At 42.0% G+C, this 21,725-nt stretch overlaps 1 protein-coding gene across 1 annotated transcript; it reads right to left on the bottom strand.

The window, feature by feature from the left end:
* Nucleotides 1–7,691: 7,691 nt before the first annotated feature.
* On the bottom strand, nt 7,692–21,518 carry zgc:162707 (UPF0524 protein C3orf70 homolog B). Its single transcript, XM_020089597.2, has 2 exons — nt 20,884–21,518; nt 7,692–10,340 (listed from the first exon to the last, which is right to left on the bottom strand). The coding sequence occupies exons 1-2, from the start codon at nt 21,065–21,067 to the stop codon at nt 9,646–9,648; spliced, it is 879 nt and encodes a 292-aa protein (XP_019945156.2). The 5' UTR covers nt 21,068–21,518; the 3' UTR covers nt 7,692–9,645.
* Between the last annotated feature and the right edge of the window lie 207 nt (nt 21,519–21,725).

Genomic DNA, 21,725 nt, shown 5'->3' with positions numbered 1-21,725 from the left:
TCAAGCCCATGTATTGGTAGAAACTCCATACCATAGCGCCTCACTCACTAATCAGACTCTGGCTCCAGATAACTCTTGTGGTGCGACACGGTGCTGTATATAAATAGCCCCATTGGATGTGCAAATATATGTTGTGGTATTCCATCAGAAAGGTGCAGGAGAAGAAAAACAGACTATAAAGTGCTGCACACGTGGATTTACAGGGTGATAGATGGTAAACAAAAGATATATGAAATGGCGAGGCCCTCGGTGCAGGAGGCAGAGGACTATGAGCAATCATCCATCACTCTTCTCAGGGTTGATTAGTCATGCCTGAGGATGACGGGGAAAAAATGACACTTTCCACAGGGGACAGGCGTGTGTGTGTGTGTGTGTGTGTGTGTGTGTGTGTGTGTGTGTGTGTGTGTGTGTGTGAGGGCAGCAATGGCAGCAACTCGAAAGGCAACAGAGGTTGAGACGAGAACTAAGCTTCTCTGTCCACCATTCTGACATCTTCCCTGGATACACATCCGTCCTTCTGCTGTCACTGGAGTCATTTGCAGTGGAGGCCTCTGAACCAGATTCCAGCAGTGTGATAAAGCCACAGCAGCCAGATTTCTGTGCTCGTGTTATATCCAGCTGCCGTGCCCCAGCTACCCTTCTGCCTCTTCTCGGGCTCATGGGACACAGAAGCGATCCTGTTGGGTTCCCTCACAGATGACTGCTGTCTCTTAAATAATTCAGTGCGGCCACAGAGCGCTCTGGGCAGTGGACAGAGTATCTACCAGTTATTTAAACCCCATGACTCCTTGTCTCTCTCTCAGGATCTGTGGAGTTATTGCAAGGAGTAAGGTGTTTCGTATTTGTGCGTGTGCGTGTGGCATCATAACAAATGAAAGCCCAGTGAGCTTCCTCACTTTAACTTTATTTCTATACCTGCTTTTTTATATCACCCAGAGAATCATGACTGCAAAAACACATTCTGATTTTGATGCCAACAAATAAAACACAGATTGCTGTTTACTTGATGCAAACACGAACCAAATAAATAAGTCTGTGCTCGTCTCTGATTCTGCTCTAAGTGAGCTGGGGAAATTAAAGGTTTGTTTTTCGTCTGACTGGTTCAGTCCTTGATGACCCACTGAATATTGCACATGCAGGTAATCTGAGTGAAGGCAGACAGACCGGGTGGACACAGTCCGGGGGCATCTATACTGTGTTTCTGCAACCGTCAGCTGCATTGAGATGTGAGAGAATGAGAAATTATACATTTTACATTTTCGTAAAAAGCAAGTAAGTAATTGCTTATATGTATACTTTAAGTATTTCGAAATAAAGTACTTGCTGAGTGTAGCCTGAGTGTATTCCCTCATGCAGCTGTGTACTTCATCATTATGGTCTCAGTGGTGGCGGTGGTTTGCTCTGCCCTTCTTTGTGCATTTAAAAATGTAGTGGAGTAAAGTACAGATTTTTGTTTTGATAAATGTAGTGGAATTAAAGTGAAAATAAAATATCTACATAAGTACAGATACATCAAAAAATACAAAAAGTACAGTAATGAAGTAAATGTACGTACACCCCTAAGTGACTTAAAACGAGTGTTTGTTGTTCTGGAAGAAGGTGGAAGGGTACAGCATATGACATTCATTAGGTTTTTCCATGTTTGCTTATTTGTTTGCTTCTGCCTCACTAGCTAAATGCTTGATGTTTTTGGTTGAGAGAGCATTGCAGCATTTTATAAACATTTGGGCCTAATACTCTGCAATTAATCGAATTTATCGCAAATGTGCTCATGAGCCCCAGTGTGCTGCACAGTAATGTAGAGTGACCATTTAGAGAAAACGAGGCAGGAAATGGAGCGGGAAATAAAGAGGAACTAAAAGCGTTGAATGCGGTGGAATCAAAAATAGCTGCTTGCAGAACGATATGATGCTGTTCTTTGCAGGGCAAGATGTACAACTGGGGATGGATATGAAAAGTGCTCACAGCATAAATCTGCTCTTTAACCTGACTGAGATTATAAAGTGTTTGTGTTAAACAAAAGTGGAAACAAACTGAGGTCCCTTTACAGATTGTTTCAAAAACAATTGACGTCAGCTGCACCGTAGCAGTGCACGTTGATTTATGTATCGCTCCAGGCTTGGTTCAGTGTTTTATTGTACAATGCATTTCTTAAATAAAAGTGCAAAACTAAAACAGAGCATGACAAAATCTTGTGTCTCTATGTTATGTTTCAGGATCATACATACGCCTGTCATAAGAAACCATGTCATAAAGATCTCCACTTCCTCCCACGATGCAGAAATGAAGCCAAAATATCTTGGATACATGTGCTGCCATCTTGTGCATTTGGAGAGTCTGCGGAGTAGTGATCGTGGATTGAGCTCATTTTTCGTGAGTCATTTTTAGCTGTTAACCATAATGTTTTGCACCATTTTTGTTTTGCACCATTTTTAAATAGGAAATGATGTGTACTTTGCTTTTTAGTTGGTTCCATGTCCAATCCACTAACATATAGGAGGCGGGGTTTGTGAACTATATCACAGCCAGTCACCAGGTGGCGATCAAGACTCATTGGCTTCCCTTTAAGTGAGCTGTCATCATCATGGTAAAAACAAACATGGTGTCCTTGATGCAGCAGCTCCTCCTACAGCTCTGCCTCTTTAAGAAGTGGTGTGACTCTCTATGACATGAGGACCTTAGATATTCATACCATAACTCAAGCCAACCTGACCTCAACACAACCGGCGCCCCACCCCCCCACATAATCCCACAACAATGAAGAATATAATATCAATGTGCCGAGAAGCTGGAGGTCTACTGCTGCCGATTGGCACCCACAGGCGAAGGGGCTCAGCTGTCATTTACATGCTAATAGTGTTAGTGGAGGCAATGAGAATGAGGCCGGAGCGGGGGCCCATGCTGCGTAGCTTGTTGAAGAAGGATTTCTGGGGGGAGGGGGGAGCACTGAACAACACGGCACAGCACAATATAACCCTGCGGTGGGGAAAACCATCTGCTGGTCCTCATCTGGTCCAGCCAGCAGGTCCATTTACACACTGCTTAATAAGACGTGTCTGTGGGACAGTCCCCCTGCCCTCACCTCTCTGGCAAACACACACACACTCACACACACACACACACACACACACACACACACACACATACAGCGAGCCCTCTTTTCAAACACAAATGAGTCTGTCTGATTTCATACTGGTGTTGTACACCTTGCTTCTGTCGCCATTAAACGTCTCATCATTCCGAGGCTTGGCTTGTCTGTTTTTATTGTTAGCATTAGGTTTGAGCTGCAGCTATTGTTTGTGTGTTATGACTTGAAACACTCAGAAACTCTTCTGCATTTTACAGACAGATTACATTGTCCACGTTAACACATTGAGCGACCAGTGGCAGAGACAGAACATGAGCAACATTTATTTCTCTTCCACATTCTGTGTTGGTGTAGGTGTAATGTCCCCTATTTAGATGCAATTTAAAGGTTGGTGTGGGTGTACTCTCATCCAGAGACAAAATAAGAGAAAGACCCAGAATTGCCTCAAAGAGCCATGATTGAACTAACAACTGCAATCACTTTTGAAACGACCAGTTAGGTGGAACACTAAACACACTGACATTTTATTTTATCGATTTTATCTTTTGGCTCATGCCCCTCTGGGATTAAAAGAAGTTATGCGTTCCAAAGATAACACATTCACAAGTCAAAAAGGGTTTTGTGAGGTCACAGTGATCTTGACCTTTGACCTCAAAATTCTAATCAGGTCATCAGTGAATGTTTATGCTGGATGTATTGAAATTCCTGTATGGGTGTTCCTACTATATAGCACAAGAAATTGAGGTCACCATGACCTTGACCTTTGACTTTTGAGCACCAAAATTCTATGAGTTATTCTTTGAGTCAAACTGAATGTTTGTACCAAGTTTTAAGAAATTCCCTCAAAGTGTTCTTGTGATATCATGTTCACAAGGATCAGATGGATGGATGGACAACAGATAAACTTAATTCCTCTGGCCATTGACTGTCGCTGGCACGGAGGCATAAAAACATAACTCACACACACACACACACACAAAACTCAAAAGAAATCCCAAATGAACTTAAAATATATATAAAATATACTGAACTACTTGATACTTTTTTCTCTTCTGTCTCTCCAAAAGTTTCTAAAACAAGTTTCCAAAACTATTGTGGTTGATTTTCATTTTTGAGTTCAAGCTTGATGTGCTTTTTAGGACAACATTTTCCTTCAAGATCTTCACATCCACTAATGGATCTACAAAGCTTGTCTCTGGGCACCTTAATGGCTAAGACCTCATAATGCAATGATTCCCCGAAAGCAATGTTTTTCTATGGTTGACAGGCAGAAGGCATTTAGATTGAGAGGGCTTACATCCCCCTTTTTTCAGTCATATCTGCTGGAAGCAATCTGGGTCCAAAGCTGGCCTAGTTCTGTCCCTCTATTTTGGGCAAACCCTTTAGAATATATTAAATGGAGGAGAACAATGCGATTTTTGAGTGGTAGCATTATGAAATGCTCTCGCAGATGATGGACACATCTGTCCAAAGTGATGTAGGAGAGGACTGGAGAGACATCAAGTGAATGAAGAGTGTGAGAGCCGATGAATCAACTGTTGACTGTTTCAGGCTGAGAGGAAAAACAGGTCTCATGATGGTGCATATCAACATGTGTAATTTCTCTGTTTTTCCATTACGGTGATTTGTGTGCATGACTTTGCATGATTTAAAATTGCGGTCTGTGTGTCCTCAGAGTTCAAGTGCTGGAAAACCACATCTGGACGCTTTTGATTAGTTCCTCAGGTGGTTTTAGCTGTTTATGGAATTTTGAATCAAGGGCCCTCGATATGTGCTGCTTGGTTTCTTTGTTATATGTGAATGAAAAAAACTAACAATTGATGTTCAGTATCTAAAGTGACAAACACTAGAAGAATTTCTAAAATTGTCACCTTTCATGAAATAATCAGTTTTCAAAATGAAAAGATTTAGATAAATGAGGAAGACGAACCTTAGAAAATCAAGGAACATCCTCCCACTCAGAAGTCAGTGACAGATCAAGGATCTTTTTTAAATCAGGGGCCATAAAGGGGCCACATTCCTTGTCTACTGTTATATCTACAGCTTAAAGCGAAGCCACACGTTATTGACAATATTTTGAAAATGTTTCCCAATTCTAGCACATGGTGCCTTTAAGCTTAGAAAAATAAAAATTCTTCTTGGTTTCGATAGAAAATGTTTATCTTTATTTATTGACTACAGAACAGCGGTACTTCAGGGGCCAATCAGATTTTTAGCAGGCCCCATCCCTGGATCCACCCCTATCAGTTAATGATCCCTGCTTTTAAAACTGAAAAGTGAGAGAAAAAAACATATTTATGGGGGAAAAGATTCAACAAACAGAAAGAAAGACACTGGAGAGGGCGGCCATAATGAGCCTGGGTGGGCATCCCCGACGTCCCCTGAATCTCTAATGTGATTAAGATGGATTCAGACTGGGTGCACAAAGACCACTGCTGCTCTTTTAATATCTGCTATCAAAACCCAGACAATGGCAGCGAAGTACAAGGGAAATAGATTTCAACTGAGGAAATATTGTGATCTGATCTGAATCTGATTCAGGTTCACTGTGAGCAATGAGTTTCATCACAACCTCCCACTGGAGGAGAAAAATCTGATTTTCAAACATTCAAAAGTATTTTTATGGGAAGCTTTTTTTCCAACGACAGTTCCAAAGCAGCAAAGGCAACTAATCACATTAAGATAGACCACTGTGAATCACTCTACCATTCTGCAAAGAAGAAGCACTCACAGGCTTTTCACCACAAGGAGCGAAGTAGCTTGGAGGAAAGAAAAGGGGGAAATACTTTTAAACACAGTCCTGCCCATCAACTCTAATGCTTGAAGCTGTTGTCTGGAGCGTGCAGGGAGAAAGTCACACTCTGCGTCTGAAAGGGGAAAAAAAGTGTTCGAAATCCATTTTCAAAGACGAGGGCAGACAGTGACGGAAAAAAGTAATGAATATTTTACAGGCAGGGAGTGCGGAGCTGCACTCCAGGTGACACCTGCACGTTTTTAGAGCTTCTTGGGAAGCTATCACCCACAGAGGACGGGCGAGGAGAAGCCATGTGTGTGTGTGTGATTGTTTAGTAGCAGCCTGCTGGTTCCTCTGGTACCTGAACATCACTTGCATCAGACCAATCACAGGGACAGTTTGACGTTAAATTGGACATTAAAATGCTTTTGAAATGGAGTGCTGCTGCTGCTGCTGCTGCTTCTGAAGTTTGGCTCTGAATGTTTCAGATTAGAGATGGGACATATGAGGAAGCTGTGTACCTGCAATATGCTTCTGGTTCCCTGTAGGCAGCTGATATGGATTTCTGTGATGTGGACTGTCAAATTATAAATTGCATTAACTCCTTAACCTCCAGGTATCCAATGTAAAATGTCCCACAAGCTACAAGTTTGAAAAAAAGATTAAAAAAACTAAGTAATTTGTATGAAATTAAAAAGAAACCTCCTCAACGGGTTAATGTGTTTGAACGCAGATGAAAAGCAAAACAAGGTGAACGTCTCTGCAGCTCATGTGACTCGTGCTGTGCCAGCCCTGCTTGTGCAGCAGTCATGCTTTTTGATTTGGTGAGTATCTTCTCCCTTCTCCAGTGTGTGTGTGTGTGTGTGTGTGTGTGTATGTGTGTGTGTGTGTGTGTGTGTGTGTGTGTGTATGAGCTCCACGCTGCTCAAGGTGCCTGCCAGCTGAATGACTTTGCTGCAAGGGATTAGCAGCAGCAGTGATCTATCTCTTCATGAAATCTGTCTGTAGTTTATGAAAAAAAAAAGGAAATCATTTCAAAAAACCGAAATACACGCAACCATATGTGCCACACACACACACACACACATCCACATGCACAGTCCATCCAAAGACTTTACATCTGCTTGCATCATCGTCCTTTTCAATTGCGCTTCTTTTTTTCCTGTGCCTGCCTCCATAAACTCTCCCATCTCTCCTCTCCTCTCTTCTTCTCCCACTCTGTGCTGTCACCCAGGCTCTCGAGCAATCGGCTGCACATACTCCTCCTCTTCATCACCAAGCAGACTAAGTTGATGTACATTTATATAAACTGATTAGCATTTCATCTCTGCCTTTGGGTTTTCTGTTTGCGCTGGCATAGTACAACGAATCAATAGACACAATGCAGGAGTAAAGGAGAAGCGTGGAGAAATCAATCTGGGCTGGAAGTCAAAGGAGCCGGCATGGCGTCTTATAAAATCATCTGCGAGACAAAGTGTGGGGGAAGACTGTGGGACAGAGACACACAAGAAAGCATGGCAGGACGGTTTCTGTCATTGGTGTGGATCAATAAGGGGAAACACTAGGGTCGACGAACAATATTTTATGTCTTATCTTATAGAGGTCTTTTTTTAAGCTATACTTTGGGTTTGCATTTTATTTTATTTAAAGTAACTTCTCATATATGTTTGTGCAAAAAGCAGGAAACAAAAACACTCAAAACCAACAGCGACAGTTAAAGTAATGACTCGGTTTTAGTGCGTCTCACTCTGCTTCCACCAAATCTCTGCTGAGTGTTAGTCATCATCTCTGACTCAGGTGGAGAAAGTTTGACTTCATTTCAAAGATCTAAACTTTCTCTCTGTGAAATCACTTCAAAGAAAAACAATGTGAGTTTCATTATAGGATTTATTCATATGAAAATAATATAACAATAATAGGAACATAAGACATATTTTAACTGCATTGCTGTAAGCGGGACTGTGTTCAGTGTAAAGCCAAGGGCTGTCCCTGAATAAAACAGGGTTTGTGCTCTTTGAACACTCGATTGTTAAATGGATTTTTGAAAAGAGGGACTTCTGCAAAGAAATGCTGTTACGACTTTATACTTGTGATATTATGACTTTATTTTTCTAATTTATGATTTATTCTTGTAATATTTCAATTTTCTCTTGTAATATTGTGACTGTATTCTTGTATACAATGACTTTATACTCATAATTACAGATTGTTTTTTCCCTTTAAGTGGCTCTGTCGTAGAATGCAATCATGCAAAATGTCTTTTCTTTTTACATCCGGTGCTTGTAGCGTTGCATCAATACATATCTGTGAACATTTTAGTGATTTGTTTGCTGATAACACTCCAGGAAATCTTTAAAGATTGAAGAAAGAAAAGAAAAAACGTCAGAAGACCCAGCCCAGCTTAATTTTTACTAACTGACTAATAATGGGCTAATAATCTCACTATAGTTTCATATTCGAGTGTATTTCGCATAACATTATGTCCATCACAACATCAAAACACCTATTCAACATCCTACTCCAAACCTACTACAATCTCCTTTTAAAGGTGCGTGAAGTGAATTTTCCTGCCCCTTACAAAATAACATAAAGTCTAACCTAGTCTGAACATCTTTTTCAGAATCCCCTTTAAGCCTTCTCTCAAACAAATAACAATTCAGTATTATTATTTTAAGTATTTATAAGTATAAGTATATGTTGGATATATTCCCTCTTCACAATAGTGGACTTACTAGTCTCTACTGCGACAACATGACCCCTACTGTCGCTGTGCCAGAGACACGTCTGTGCTTTTTTTAATTTCTTGGCAGCTAATGGAGGTCAGTGCAGGTCAAGTTTTGCTTAAAGCCCCATTTAACCTCAAACAGCACTGCGGTTTCAATTCAGCCTGACCAGACAAAGATGGTCAAAACAATGAGTCTGCTATTATCCTTGGTCCTCACTGGCAGGTACATTATAGGAATGTGCTTCTGTGTAATCCTTGATTGTCGAACACTGTCCTACCTAACTACTCCTTGTGTTGTTGGTGTCACTAAAGTGCAGACAAACTGTGAGCCGGCTATTCTCTCTCTCTTTTTTAATTTTTATTAACGTGATAAAAGTGGAGTTGTCACAGCAGCTTAGTAATTAACGGGTTAAAAGGCTGATGTGCTTTATGCCCACTAGAGGTAGCTGGCCTTGTGGTTATTATGTTGAAGTGTCAGAATTGCTAACGCGTGTGGGTGGAGCCACTGACCCGAGAACGAGAAATGCCACGCTTATCTGCCTCTTGAGCGTCAAATTAGAATAAAGTCCCACGGCCAGAATGCCAAGAATTACTTAACTGCTAATTATCATCATGAAACCTACTCATAGCTCCTATGATCCTACATATTTTAGCTCCGGCAGTGTTGATAACAAATGGACATTGCGGCAACTTTTCACTTTTTCCTCCCTCCCTGGAATGGCACCCACTATATATTCAGTTGTATTTTCGGATTTTTCGTCGTATGATTACCGCGTAGAAGAGGTCGACTTGGGCCACTGTGCATGTGCTTGATAAGCTTGTGCTTCCTTTTTCTACTTTATTGTAATGAGTTGTAAAAATATTCACTCCATGCAGGGTAAGTGGGCAGAGCAGAGGCTGTGTGAGAGTGCAGACGTACAGTCCTCGACCACCTGCAGGAAAACAGATTAAAATTAAAACAACCCAGAGCAGCCCTGCTGAAGCGTTAGGGAGGGGCTTTGTTCTCTGGTCTCCACGTTAAATGACCCCTCCAGTGTTATTCTCATGAATATGCTTCAGCGCTGTGAATCCCGCTCTCTCAGCTCTGTATCATGACAGTTACACAGTTGTTTCGATCTTTTCAATGATCTCTATCATAGACTTGGAGGGAGAAAGAACAGAGCAGTCATCTTGATCCCAGAGGCTCCCGGGGCTCGAGTTTCCGTCTGAGCTCAACCCGTCGTCCTCCTCCTCGCTCTCTTCCTCGCACGACTCCAGGTAGTGCAGACCCAGCGCGTTGATGCCAGAGTCCTCAGAGCTGGACGGAGAGGAGCAGTGGTCCATTTTGGGGCCCTTTATCTTATCCACTGGGGAGGGGTGTTTGTGTTCACTGTACACCTGCTGGACCGGCTGCACAGGTGCTGGCGCAGCTGTGTGTTTTTGGGTTGGCAGCATTGGTTTGACCGGTTGCCGAGACTGAGCGGAATTTTTGGGCATCTGAGACGAGGTTGGAGCTGGCGGGGGAGGGGTGGGAGCATGAGGTGGTTCTGGCAAGGAAGGCAGAGGCCGCTGCACGTAGCACATCTTGCCGCTGATTCGCTTCACGATGTAGTCGTCCACAAACAGGTCTGCGATGACACAGTATTTCGGCGACTCCAAGTGAGGCGGGGACTGGAAGCAGGGGGCGAGCTTCAGGAAGCGCTCGGCCAGGGAGACGGACAGGTCGATGGTGTTGCTGTACTCGGAGCCGACGGGGGGCACAGTTGTGCTCGGGAGCTGGCACACATTGGTCATGGGTTGGTACACATATTTGCCTAAAGGAGACGGGAAAAGAGAAAACACTGAAAATCACTTTTATTGTTTAGATTTTACTCTATGACAAAATACTATCGTTCAGAAAATCACATATAATTTCAATTATATTAACAATGAATGAGATGCCTATTGTATGTAATATATGTTGGTTATAAACCTTCCATCCCACAAAAAAAGACCTCCTGACTCTGCAGTTCCCCTCAGCACTGATAAAGAGCATTTGAGAATATTTCAACTTATTCATTCAGTTTTCTGGCTCCAAAACTTTGCTGCTCACTCTAATCATCAGCAGCTTTTTCAGCAAACAGAAAAAAAAGCTCTTTAAAAATCCGTGCATAACCTGCTCAGCACCGAACAGGAGAAAGACAAATAAGAGACCAGAGAAAACAGTGCATCATTTGGCAGCTGAAAAATGACTCTTAATGAATGTTTCTACTTGTCAATTGAATGTTTCAAGATGCTGGTGTTTGCTAATACGTTCACGGTATTGACTTAAAATGCGATAAAATGTCGATTTATTACAAGTGTCCAATACAAAGGGTGGAGAGAAAAAACAGCTGAATGGCTAAATGACAAGCAGAGCGTTTTTCCACAGGTAAAGCAGACATGAAGCAATTTGAAAGAAACAAAAAGGAAACGTCCCATAACCTTGAATCAATTTAGGGATTTCTCTGGGTTTAACATTGTTGGAAACATTTTGGATAATCTAAGTACACAAGTGAAACAAATATGTAACATAAGGATTTTTTACATATTAGAAGCTTAAAGGAAAACAGCAAAATATTAACCTAGAAAGTAAAATTTGCAGATTATAACAAATATAATTTAATTCACATCCGTCCGTTAACTCTTGTTACTGATATACAGTATTTAACCAAAAAGTATTTTGCCATTAAAAACCACGTCAACCTAATACTCGAGCAGTTTCTTTCTCTCTCTTTCCAGTAAAGGAATTGTTAATCTGACACAACCAAAAACTTGTCAGTTATTCTGTACCATTATCTGTAGATAATGACCAATGTCACACAATATGTTCTTAGGATGTGCTTCACCAATAAAAGAATAAAAGTGTTTGAGCATTTGCATTTCAAAACACTTTTTTTTTCTTTAACTGTAAAAATTAAAAGTGAATTTGATGATGCCCGGGGGGCACATATATTCATTCATCTCTTCAAACCAGAGCAACACAGCAGCAGCACAGTCTCAGCCAAAGACACAGTTTTTGAAGAAAACTAAACAGTGGGCTATCAGTGAATGCTGTGTCTGTAATAACCAATCGTGTCTGTCTGATGTAGATCAATTATTTATAAGACTGCTCATTTCAAAAATGACGAAACTGCATTTAGAATTAAGGTTTACACCTCAGAAATCCTGTAATGTGCTGCACAGCATCACATAAATCCTGACATAAACACATTTTTTTCTGGAGAATATTAATATATTAAACAGGCCTTCTGTGTGAGTTATGCCTCATGTGCTGGTTTGGGTGTGAAAATGACTTTCCCCCCGAATGATACTCATGTTTTGAAGCCCACAGCCTCAAACTCTTAAGCAGTGCTGCCTGAGCAGTGTGGCTCAGATGTGTGTTTAACAGGCTCCCTGGAGATGGAGAAACTGCAGAAGATGACAGGCCTACGCATCACTTCCTCTTCGCTCCACGTCCCTGTCTTTTGTTTCAGCGGCTTGGGGGACCCCGTCAATCAATCTCATTTCCCAGGTTACAGTGAACACGTCATAACTAATTTCAGAGTAGGAAAGTGGGTCTGTTTAGCTGAGTGGACAAAGAGAATTCCTAATGCTGATGTGTCATATTTTCATTGTCAAGTAAACTACTTTTCACAGCAATTCAAATTTATTGTCCACCGATGTGAAGAGATCAAAAGAGGCTGCAACTGAAGTTTCATGCCTGTAAACATTGTTAAATCCAAACACAAGAGCTAATGTTGATAAAGACAAGAGGGGAAATAGTCACCGTCCTCTGTTATAATGAGAGAAACTCAATGGCCCATGTTCAGCCGGAGACAAACCCATTCAGGCAGACAAGATAGAGGCAACAAATGAGTGCTAAAGCTGTAGAGGGCGACGTGTTGACATTTCGTTTTTAGGATATCACATCTAATTGCACTCATCCATCTGGAGTTTCAAATACAAAGAGCAATACTGAGGGACGGACAGATGCTTCGGCAGACAAAAAAAACGATAGGCATATGGAACTAGCACCACACCAGCGCTGGCCGTCCTTGTCGGCCTTGTCAGAGAATCACTGGCTGCATGTACATTTAAAAAGGGCGTCTGCGGAATGCAGAATTAGTTTCGCATTTAGTTTGAAATATCATTTTTTCTCTGTGTGAGATTAATCTCAATATATAGAAATATAACTTTCTGCAGGCTTGAGATACACAAAGTTCACATTATTAGAAACATTATTCCTTCAACAGCCACCAGAACCATTATGGAGCTGTGTTGTCACAGCTGGGTCCCTGATTTGTATGCATCATGCTCATGGATAAGCATTAATGATTTAATATCTTGCCATTGGTTTCACAATACTCCTCTGATCAACATCTGAGGTTGGTTACACACAAACAGTTACTGACAGCGAACACTGTCCAAGCAGCTTTATTGATATGCAGCTGTACCCTTCTGTGTTCCCCAGTGCTGAAGTCGACACATAACAATGTCAGTTGTAAGGCAGCCTCTGCTCGTCCTCCCTGCTCTCTGTGTCCCTGTGTGTGTATGTTTACATTTCTGACCTAATGAGGCCCAGTCATAACAATGAAAGAATTCAATTTAGCCAAATCTCCCTTCTTAGTTTAAGGTTAGAACAAAAAGGAAGAAAAAGGCTTAAAATATTACATATTTTTCTTGTTGTCAACACAACCCAGAAATGTCCAGAAGCAACAATACTTTATGACTCAAAACTTCTGAGTGCATCACCCCGTCTGTACCACTCAGCCAAGCGCATTATTTTCAACTGAAGGAACATGTCACAAAAATTCAAAGTTGAATCGGGCGTTCCTGAAATATCATGGTCACAAGAATAAGATGGACAGATGAAGGCTAGATAGATGGATGGATAGACAGACAACATGAAAACAGAATGTCTCTCTGAAAGTTTACGGATACGGACAAAACTGTCAAAATGGAGCAGTACCACAGGAAAACATGGGGGGGCAGTGTAGTCAGTAGTTTAATCAAGACGATCATAGAACATCACTTTTTCATCACAATCATCAAATTATCTTTTAATAGTGATGGTCAAAAAACAAATCCACTGTAAAATGGTAAGAAACAGTTACTGCAGATGAATCTGACTTTTTCATCCTTTTTGTTGTTTTGCTGTGCATTTCTTGTTTCCTCACGATAATCGGCCGAAGTGATGTCACAAGACATTTCAAGTCTTGCTAAATTATTGATTGACAGAGTAAAAAAAAGTGCAATCTGCAGCACTGACAGTAAATGTCAAGGTTTTGAGTCAGTGCTGCAGAATCAAACAGTCGGAGCTACACTGCAGACCCACTGCTTAACACCCACAGTCACACTGAGACAAAATCAACAACAGAGGAAAGTCAGATTCAATGTTTTCCACTGACTGCAGCCTCAACTGACCAGAAAAACACACAGCCACAGAGCATGTCGCACTTTGAGGAGGAAGAACGATTCCTACTTCTTTTCTCTTCATTGGATTAAGCCTTTCATTATGTTAACATTAATGCCGAGGAGATCAGGTGATAGAAACAACATAAATAAGGAAATAAGCAAATAACCACTGTTCACTACATATGTCATTATGCATGCATGACCTCTGCAGTTAAAAGCCATGGAAGTGAATCTCTCCTTTAGTTTACAAAACATTAAATACTTCCATACTGCTGCCATGGTGTCATCCAAGTGTCCATACGCCCCGACAGTCATGAATTCTTGCAAGAACTGCAGCAGTAACTACGAAGATGGATATTTAGAGTAAAAACACGGTATAAATGACTCCGTTTTGTTTTAATGTCAGTGCTTACATACTTGGACAACACCACAGCAGCAGTTTTTGTTTTGTTTCTGTTGTTTCTTTTACGTTTGAAGAAGTGGTCCATAAGATACTTCAATTGTATTGGATTTGGCTGCAACACTGTTTACCCCTGAAACTCCAAAAGTGTTTTGTTGACTCAAACAACTTCACTCACCCACCACGCATAGCAGTTAGGGTTAGTGAATTTCATATCTCAGTGAACTATCCCTTTAAGGGAAACCTGGGATCAATTATTAAAGTCAGTGTAAGAATAATTTATTTTGGAACAAGGGGATAAGAACATTATATACAGCCAGAATATATATATTTTTCAAAATGATTCATGGTGTAAATCAGGAGTGCAGGAGGTTAATGGGAAAGCAGTAGAACAGGCAGCTCACTCCTGGGAAGTAGCAGATTGCTCCCTGGAGGAGCGAGAACAGCAGAGGAGGAACGTGAAGCTCTAACTGCTCTGCCTCCACCCGTCTCCATCCTGCAAACCTCATGTGTTCTCTGCTATGTCTGTGGCTGGCCGACAGCTGCACAGTCTGCTTTAATACTGGAGATAGTAGTCTCCCTTAATAATGCAGCATGTAGCCCACCAGCCTCTCGCTCTCCTTCACAGAGCTTCCACATCACTCCCTCCAAATTCCAGCTCTTGCCCTCCAGGCTGCAGCTGGGAGGAGAACGCTTGAACGCTGAGGTTTGTTGTCGACGAACTCAACGTGTTGTCAAAGATGAATGAGCACGACTTGTCTTTCACAGATTATGTAATTTTGATAGCAGCTTATATCAAGGCCTCAGTAGAGACTGAGTCATTAACAACCCCCTCAGTTTTGAATCTATTTGTATGTTTGAGTGAAAACCAGCTGCCTCATAATGCAACGTATCAAAGAAGCATGTTGGAAAAATGTGGGTGAACAAATTTAATAATCTTAACAGACTACTCATTCCTTGTAACAGCTGCTGCACCCATTTGGCTGGTGCCGATAGTGTCTGGCCACACATCCGCAGCTCTTTGTGTTTAAATCTGTGCAAACAAAGGGGGCTGCAGCTGCAGGGGCAACAACATACAGCAAGTTTCAGGTTTCAGCGAGAGGGGACGGCCTGACCCAGCGTCACTCCTTTTCCTGTTTCCTGTTTTGTGGCTCCAGAGGCCGAGGCTGTTCCTGATTTACAGCCAGTTAGAGATCCAGTGTTTGTCTGTCACCACAGTGAAAGAATGTAACCCTCAGAGCTGTTTTCACACAGCAAACAGAAAGGTTCAAATGCTGTTAACTCAGGTCTTAAAGGAAATGTTCAAGTCTAACAAAATAGTAACATGACCAAAACTTTTATAGAGTTATCCCTCCCTGACAATAAAATGCACCAACGTTGTAGGAAATAGTTGATGAAATCCACAGTCCTCCATTTAAATACATTTAAAATTGTTCTTTGTCACACTGGTCTATTGATGCACTATTGACGAACAATATATATCAAGTAGGTAATCAGGGTTATTCCTCACAGCGGACATCTTGACTTATAATCATTTTAAAACCATTTTTAGACAAGAACTCTGGGAAACATTCAGAAAATTGGGTACCCAGAGTTTGCCTTTGACACATGAAGACAGCAGCAAGAGATTGTCCGGGTCAGACGTGTTTAATGCAACAGGACAAGAGAGTTCAGGCGAGGGGTTGTGCCAGGGTAGATCATACAGGAGGCAGGACAAGACATATAACTTCTGCTCATCGACACCGGCCCATTTGAAGTGTCTTCTACGTGTCTCATCCTGAGATATTTATGTTCTTCCAATTTGTGTCCGTCGCATGTGAAAAGCGTCATCAACAGCCCACTCGCTCACTATAAATCTTTCATGCTGTATTCTCTTATGGGCCCACTCAGACATTTTTCCAGACATTTCACTCCGGGAGGGGGGTGGCGGCTGGCAGGAAAAGTTCCAGAAAATGTCTGGAGCAACTGAGACTAACATTTGCGTGCTCACATACAGCCTCTGGTGTTCAGTGCATGTCTGAAAGCTGCTCCAGTAGAAATAGCACACGGCTCTGTTCTATTAAGCACGAACATACTAGGACCCTAAAACTGAAGGAGCTTAATAGAAATCAGGCATTATCAATTTTTTCATCTTTCCAACGTGACCTGTGAAATTGTCATCCTGCTGATAAAATTGTTGGTCTCTTTGTAAATGCATGACAGGGGGAAGCTACCAAGCGGCTCTAAACCGTGTAATTATGGAGCAAAGCGTCAGCGTTTAGATTCAATGAATGGAAGAAAATAGCAGATACAAGGTGAAACTGTCTGCTACCTCTTCAAAGCACATTACACCAGCAACTAATGTAAAGTCAGCCGGTATCTTTGTCACGAGGCTGCGTGGGTTTCATTTGGACTAATTACATGATAGTCGTCTTTTGTTAGAGCTCAGTGACCTTGTCTCATGCAAAAATCTCCTCTAAAGTTCGGCTCGGAGTTAATATGAGGCTTATTCCTGTTGTTTTAGCTTCAAAATCCACGTTCTCTTTATTCTCTCTCACAAAAAAAGAGCACAAACAGAAAATGTGCTATTGCATTAAGGGAGACCTGAGACAATCAAAACCGTTGCTTTCAAACATAAGTGAGAAGGTGCTTGAGAGACCTGCAGTCGAAGCATTGCAGCTTCCCAAACACGAATCAATCGATCCGAAAACATCCTCTCAGGCCTGTGCTGACAATATACAGTAGTGATCCCTTAATAACAGCCGAGGCTCTTTTTTATGATTCAGCACTGCAGTAAATTTTGATTTGGTCACCACATCAATCAAATTATGGTCAGAGCTTTATCCAATAAACCTTGGTATTTCACTTTGGTAAGATCTGCAAGCTACAGCTTCGTGATGTGACAGACAAGAGCACGAGAGGAAGTCTGACAGACAAGATCCCACTTTCTTGTATCTACAAGCTCGGAGGTACAAAATGAGAGCTGACAGAGAACGAACAGACTGACAAGACCGTTCAGGAGTCATTAGACTTTGTTAGATTTTCTTAATGAGTAATTCATCGCTCTGCCTGGTAATTGTAATCAGTTGGTCGAGGATAAAGAGAAGGGAAAAAAAACACCATTCAGACCAGGTGGTTCCAGTGCTGCTGTGAGCAAAAACCTCATCAGACATGACATATTGGCAGTGACATTAAACACAGCCAATTACCACTAATGAGAGGCTTGGACTGATGTTGTCACCAGCTGGGAACACCGCCTCCGCCTAAGTCCAATTCCAGTTTTCCCCGGTTTCTCTGCCAGAGGTTTCCACAAAGCTTAAAGTAAGTCGAATTGACCAGAAGGCCCACCTTGCTTCAGCTGATTTGTGACCTCTGAGTGCAGGAACCAGAATTGTGTGACAGTGTTCGGGTTGCGACGGCACGTAGGAAACAGGAGAAGCCCCGGAACTAAGTCGCAGGTAATTAACGCACACTGCTCTAAAGGTAAGAAAACAGACATGATTTGGGTTTGAGAATTTAAATGCTGAGCCGAGTGACCTTTTTGTGTTTGTTTCCCTGGAAACCTATTAAAAAATGTAATTAAAAATGCCGCCTCGCCGGGCTCCCTGTGGTGAATGCACAATTATCAGCTTCAGAACAAGTTTGTACTCCAGGCAAGAGTCATAGGCACATTCAAAATGGAAAATTGCAGCATTATTATGCTTCTCTAGAAAGAAGGGCGTGAGCCGAGCCGAGCAGGTGGACATCGATGCAGAATCACGCCATTATACTTTTCACACTTGGTGTTCTGGTCATGCCTGATTCAGCAGTCTAAGATGGTTTACTCTCGCTGAGGTGCATGCGAGGGGAACCTGTGAATTACAGTGCAAAGAGCTGTTGAAGGTGAGAAGGCTCCCTTGTGATGTGGCTGGCTCCCTCTTCAATAGCATAGTACATCTGAATTATATGATGGGTACAAAGGGCTCTGTGTTCATCACACAGCACCTTTTGAGTCGGAGTGATGAATATTTCAGAGCAGGGAGGAGGAGCGAGTCTAAATGTTTACAAATGATGCAACTGAGCAGGGTTTTTGCAGAGAAATCACACATTTCCGTCTGTGGCTCGTCAACAGACACTGGAGAGAATTCATCATTTTTCTGCTACATCAGATATTTCAAATCACTTGGCTCTCCCTGAATGGCGGCCAGCATCTAAATCCAATGATTACACGGCAAAGATTACAACGTGACAAGTGCAGTTGTACACTGTAAGCCCCCCCGGCTGATGGGTGCGGAGTGGATGGTGATTGTGTTCTACACTGATCTGAGGATTTTCAGGGCAGCCAGCGATGAGGGGGTGGGGGGGACTAAAGAGGTGGACGCCCTGTCGGGTTCACGTACAGATATTTGGACTTCTGGTGGCTTCAACCATCAAGTGGAGACTCTGTGTTAATGGAGACGATGTATCTGAGCTATATGGGCGTCAGAAATACCACATGGCTGATGATTTTGTCACTACTTGACTTTAGCCCTTTTTCCACTGGTCAAAAAATCCACCCACATCTGGCTTTTGTATGCAATGGGAATAGATTCGATCGGCATCCACTCCCAGGTCAAATGACTCTGCAGTAGTCACCGGTTTTAATCGGCTCCAGCTCCGATGTAATGGAAACATGACACCCTGGTGAACATGCTAATTTAGTGAGGCAGCTAGGTGAGAGAGCTCCACAGTTTTCCATGCATTTGTGATGTCGAACATAACACATCAGGGGGAAAACAGAAAGGCAAACTCCACTGGCAAAGGGAGAGAAGTCAGTCTCTGCAAATTTTGGTTTAAAAAAGGTTTTTGTCTCCAAATGTGATGTTATTGTCGCCAAAAGAACAATGTTGGCATTGTTCTGCATTTTTGTCAAATGCCATGAAAAGACCAACAGAAAACACACAGTATCCTCATTCATCTTGTCTGACATCCTGGCACTGTCCATACATCTCCGTCCAGAGCCCATTCCTTCCTACTGAGGCTGTAAGTCTTTAAATTTGGGTCACAGATGTATAATTCATTTTTTAGAAAAGGCCTAGTAATTTAATAAAATAGCTGGGCTGTAGTTCTCTGTGATTGTTGCCCATAAAAGAATGAGTAGTATTTAGGGACTATTTAAAGCTGTGGATTTATACTCACTTGGTGCCTGGTGAGCGCCCAGTTGGACGTCTATGAGATTGACTCAAATATAAAGAGAGTGCCCATCTTCATCGTGATGTGTGTGTTTTGTATAGTTTCTGAACAACAGTGGCAAAGAGGATTAAGCCACATCAGGCTTTAGCTTCACGGACACAGTACTTTACTTGTTAGTTATATCAGCACAATGTCTTTTCAAGGGTTTTGTTGACGGAAAGAAAAATGTAGTGCGTCACAACACTCTTAAAGCAGAAATGAAAGTGATGATTGAAGTGATGCATGTGATTAACAGTCAAACACAATTTTTTTGTTGCCTCCACCAAGGACGTTTCAACCCCTGTCTCTTCATTTGTTGGCTGGTTGGTTTGTTTGTGAACAAGATGACACAAAAATAATTGAATGGATGTCCATGACACTTGGTGGAAGGATGTGGTGCAGATCAGAGAAGAACAAAATTACATTTGTTGATGATCCAAATCAGGTGAAAGAGCCATGAATTATTTTATACTTTTTGCAACACTGAGAGATGGATTATATAATGGATCTTGATGATCTGTGTGAAGTGTGTGATTTTTGGTGCAGCTTGATTGGACTTAAAGGGACTGTTGGGCCTTGGTAGAGTTATGTGTCTACCGAGTGCACATAACTCAGTATTCTTCAGTTTTGAAGTCTAAAATGCCTTTATATCTAAATTTAGACATTTAAATTTGTGGATTTGCAGAACACATATCTAAAATATATATTCACACTAATTTATTTTACTTTGAGCATATCATGAAGACCAATGAAGATACGCAGAACTGTATTTTGGACACACAATTTGTAAAGCCTGTATATATGTATATTTACACTGACAGTCAGGGCTGGAAATCAAAATTCAGAACAGTCTAAGAAACAGATACAGCCACCAGATAAATACATTTAATACATGAACCATGACCTGAAACATTCATGCCCCAGCTCATGAATATTTCAGTTTCCATTGTTTAGACCACATCAGCTATTCATATAAGGAGGTCTATTTACAGGTTCGACTCTCATTAAGAATATCTATATAGTGATGTTTTACCTTATATATGCAATACAGACAAGACAGTAACATTAATTTGAAGTTTTAGGGGAAATTTTAACAACACCACTGGGGCAGTACATGTTTCCTGAAATCTGAGTGTGTGGAGTCAAGTGAAGAGAGAGCCATCCTTTACACAACCTCTCCTAATGAGTCACTTCGAGCCTTTAGTAATAAATTATCCATATTTCAGTCAATACAGAGTCTGAGCATCTGGATTTATGACATGGCGGAGAGAAACCAAATATCCTTTTTTCCTCATTCGTGTGCCAGTGAGATGGATCTCTGGTGATTCACCGAACTTATTATTGAAACCATGTAGAAAAAATAGCAAACTTACAGTGACACCAGCCCAAGTGGCAGCACCAGTGCAGCTTGAAGCACTTCCCGTGGCTGTGCGTCGCGCAGATGGAGAGTCCATCACACGGCAGGAAGTCTGGTCTCCCCGCGCAGCTCTTGGCCAAAGCCTGCGCCTCGTCCAACTTCTCACTCTTCGGACACTTGTGCGCTCCCGAGGCGGCCATGACAACATTTCCTGGATCCCCAAAACGCACACGGCCAAGTAACCTACAACATTTACCCCTGAAGGACCGATCCGAGGGTTTGAAACGGTCCACGCAGCCCCTGAAGGAAACCTCCCAGCGGGGATCTCTGTGGTATCCACTGGGCTACAGCACAGGCGAAGAGGAGTGTGAATAAAGGAGGTGTAGAGTCATATTCAGATCCTCCCGTGGTCGTGATCCACGCATCTCTCCATCCTCTCCTTCCTTCCTTCCCCCTCGCGTCGGGAAGCTCCTCTGCTCCGCGCGCTGGTGACGCGCGTTTACGGCACAACGGCTCGCGTCTGAACTTCATCACAGCGGGAGGAGTCCGCCAACACAAAGCCAGCTGCTGTGTGCACATCAAACACACACACCCACAGCTTTCATCAGTCCATCTGACAACTTCAGAACACCACGATCTGCCTCCTGAAATGAATTCACACTCAGACTGACCTAAAATAGTCACTCCAGGGTTGTATTTGAGGATTGTATGCAAATTATACATCAGTTTCAATTCATAGTCATATAAACTCGTGTTTTAGGTAGTGCATCAAGCTTCCAGGTTAATAAATGATGTGTGATACTTGAAGGCAGACATTAAACGCGAGAAGAGTATATTACAATAGAATCCAGCTGCTCA

Source organism: Paralichthys olivaceus, chromosome 10, assembly GCF_024713975.1.
Source record: "Paralichthys olivaceus isolate ysfri-2021 chromosome 10, ASM2471397v2, whole genome shotgun sequence".
In the NCBI taxonomy this organism is placed as follows: domain Eukaryota; kingdom Metazoa; phylum Chordata; class Actinopteri; order Pleuronectiformes; family Paralichthyidae; genus Paralichthys; species Paralichthys olivaceus.
Note: the sequence above shows the minus strand (reverse complement) of the source record. Positions and strands in the feature narration are given on the sequence as shown.

What these genes read in the sequence shown, in the direction of transcription:
- zgc:162707 (XM_020089597.2), bottom strand. Translation starts at nt 21,067, where the DNA reads ATGGCCGCCTCGGGAGCGCACAAGTGTCCGAAGAGTGAGAAGTTGGAC. An exon ending in CCACTTGGGCTGGTGTCACT is followed by an intron (nt 10,341 to 20,883) that starts GTAAGTTTGCTA and finishes CGTCTCCTTTAG; the next exon opens with GCAAATATGTGTACCAACCC.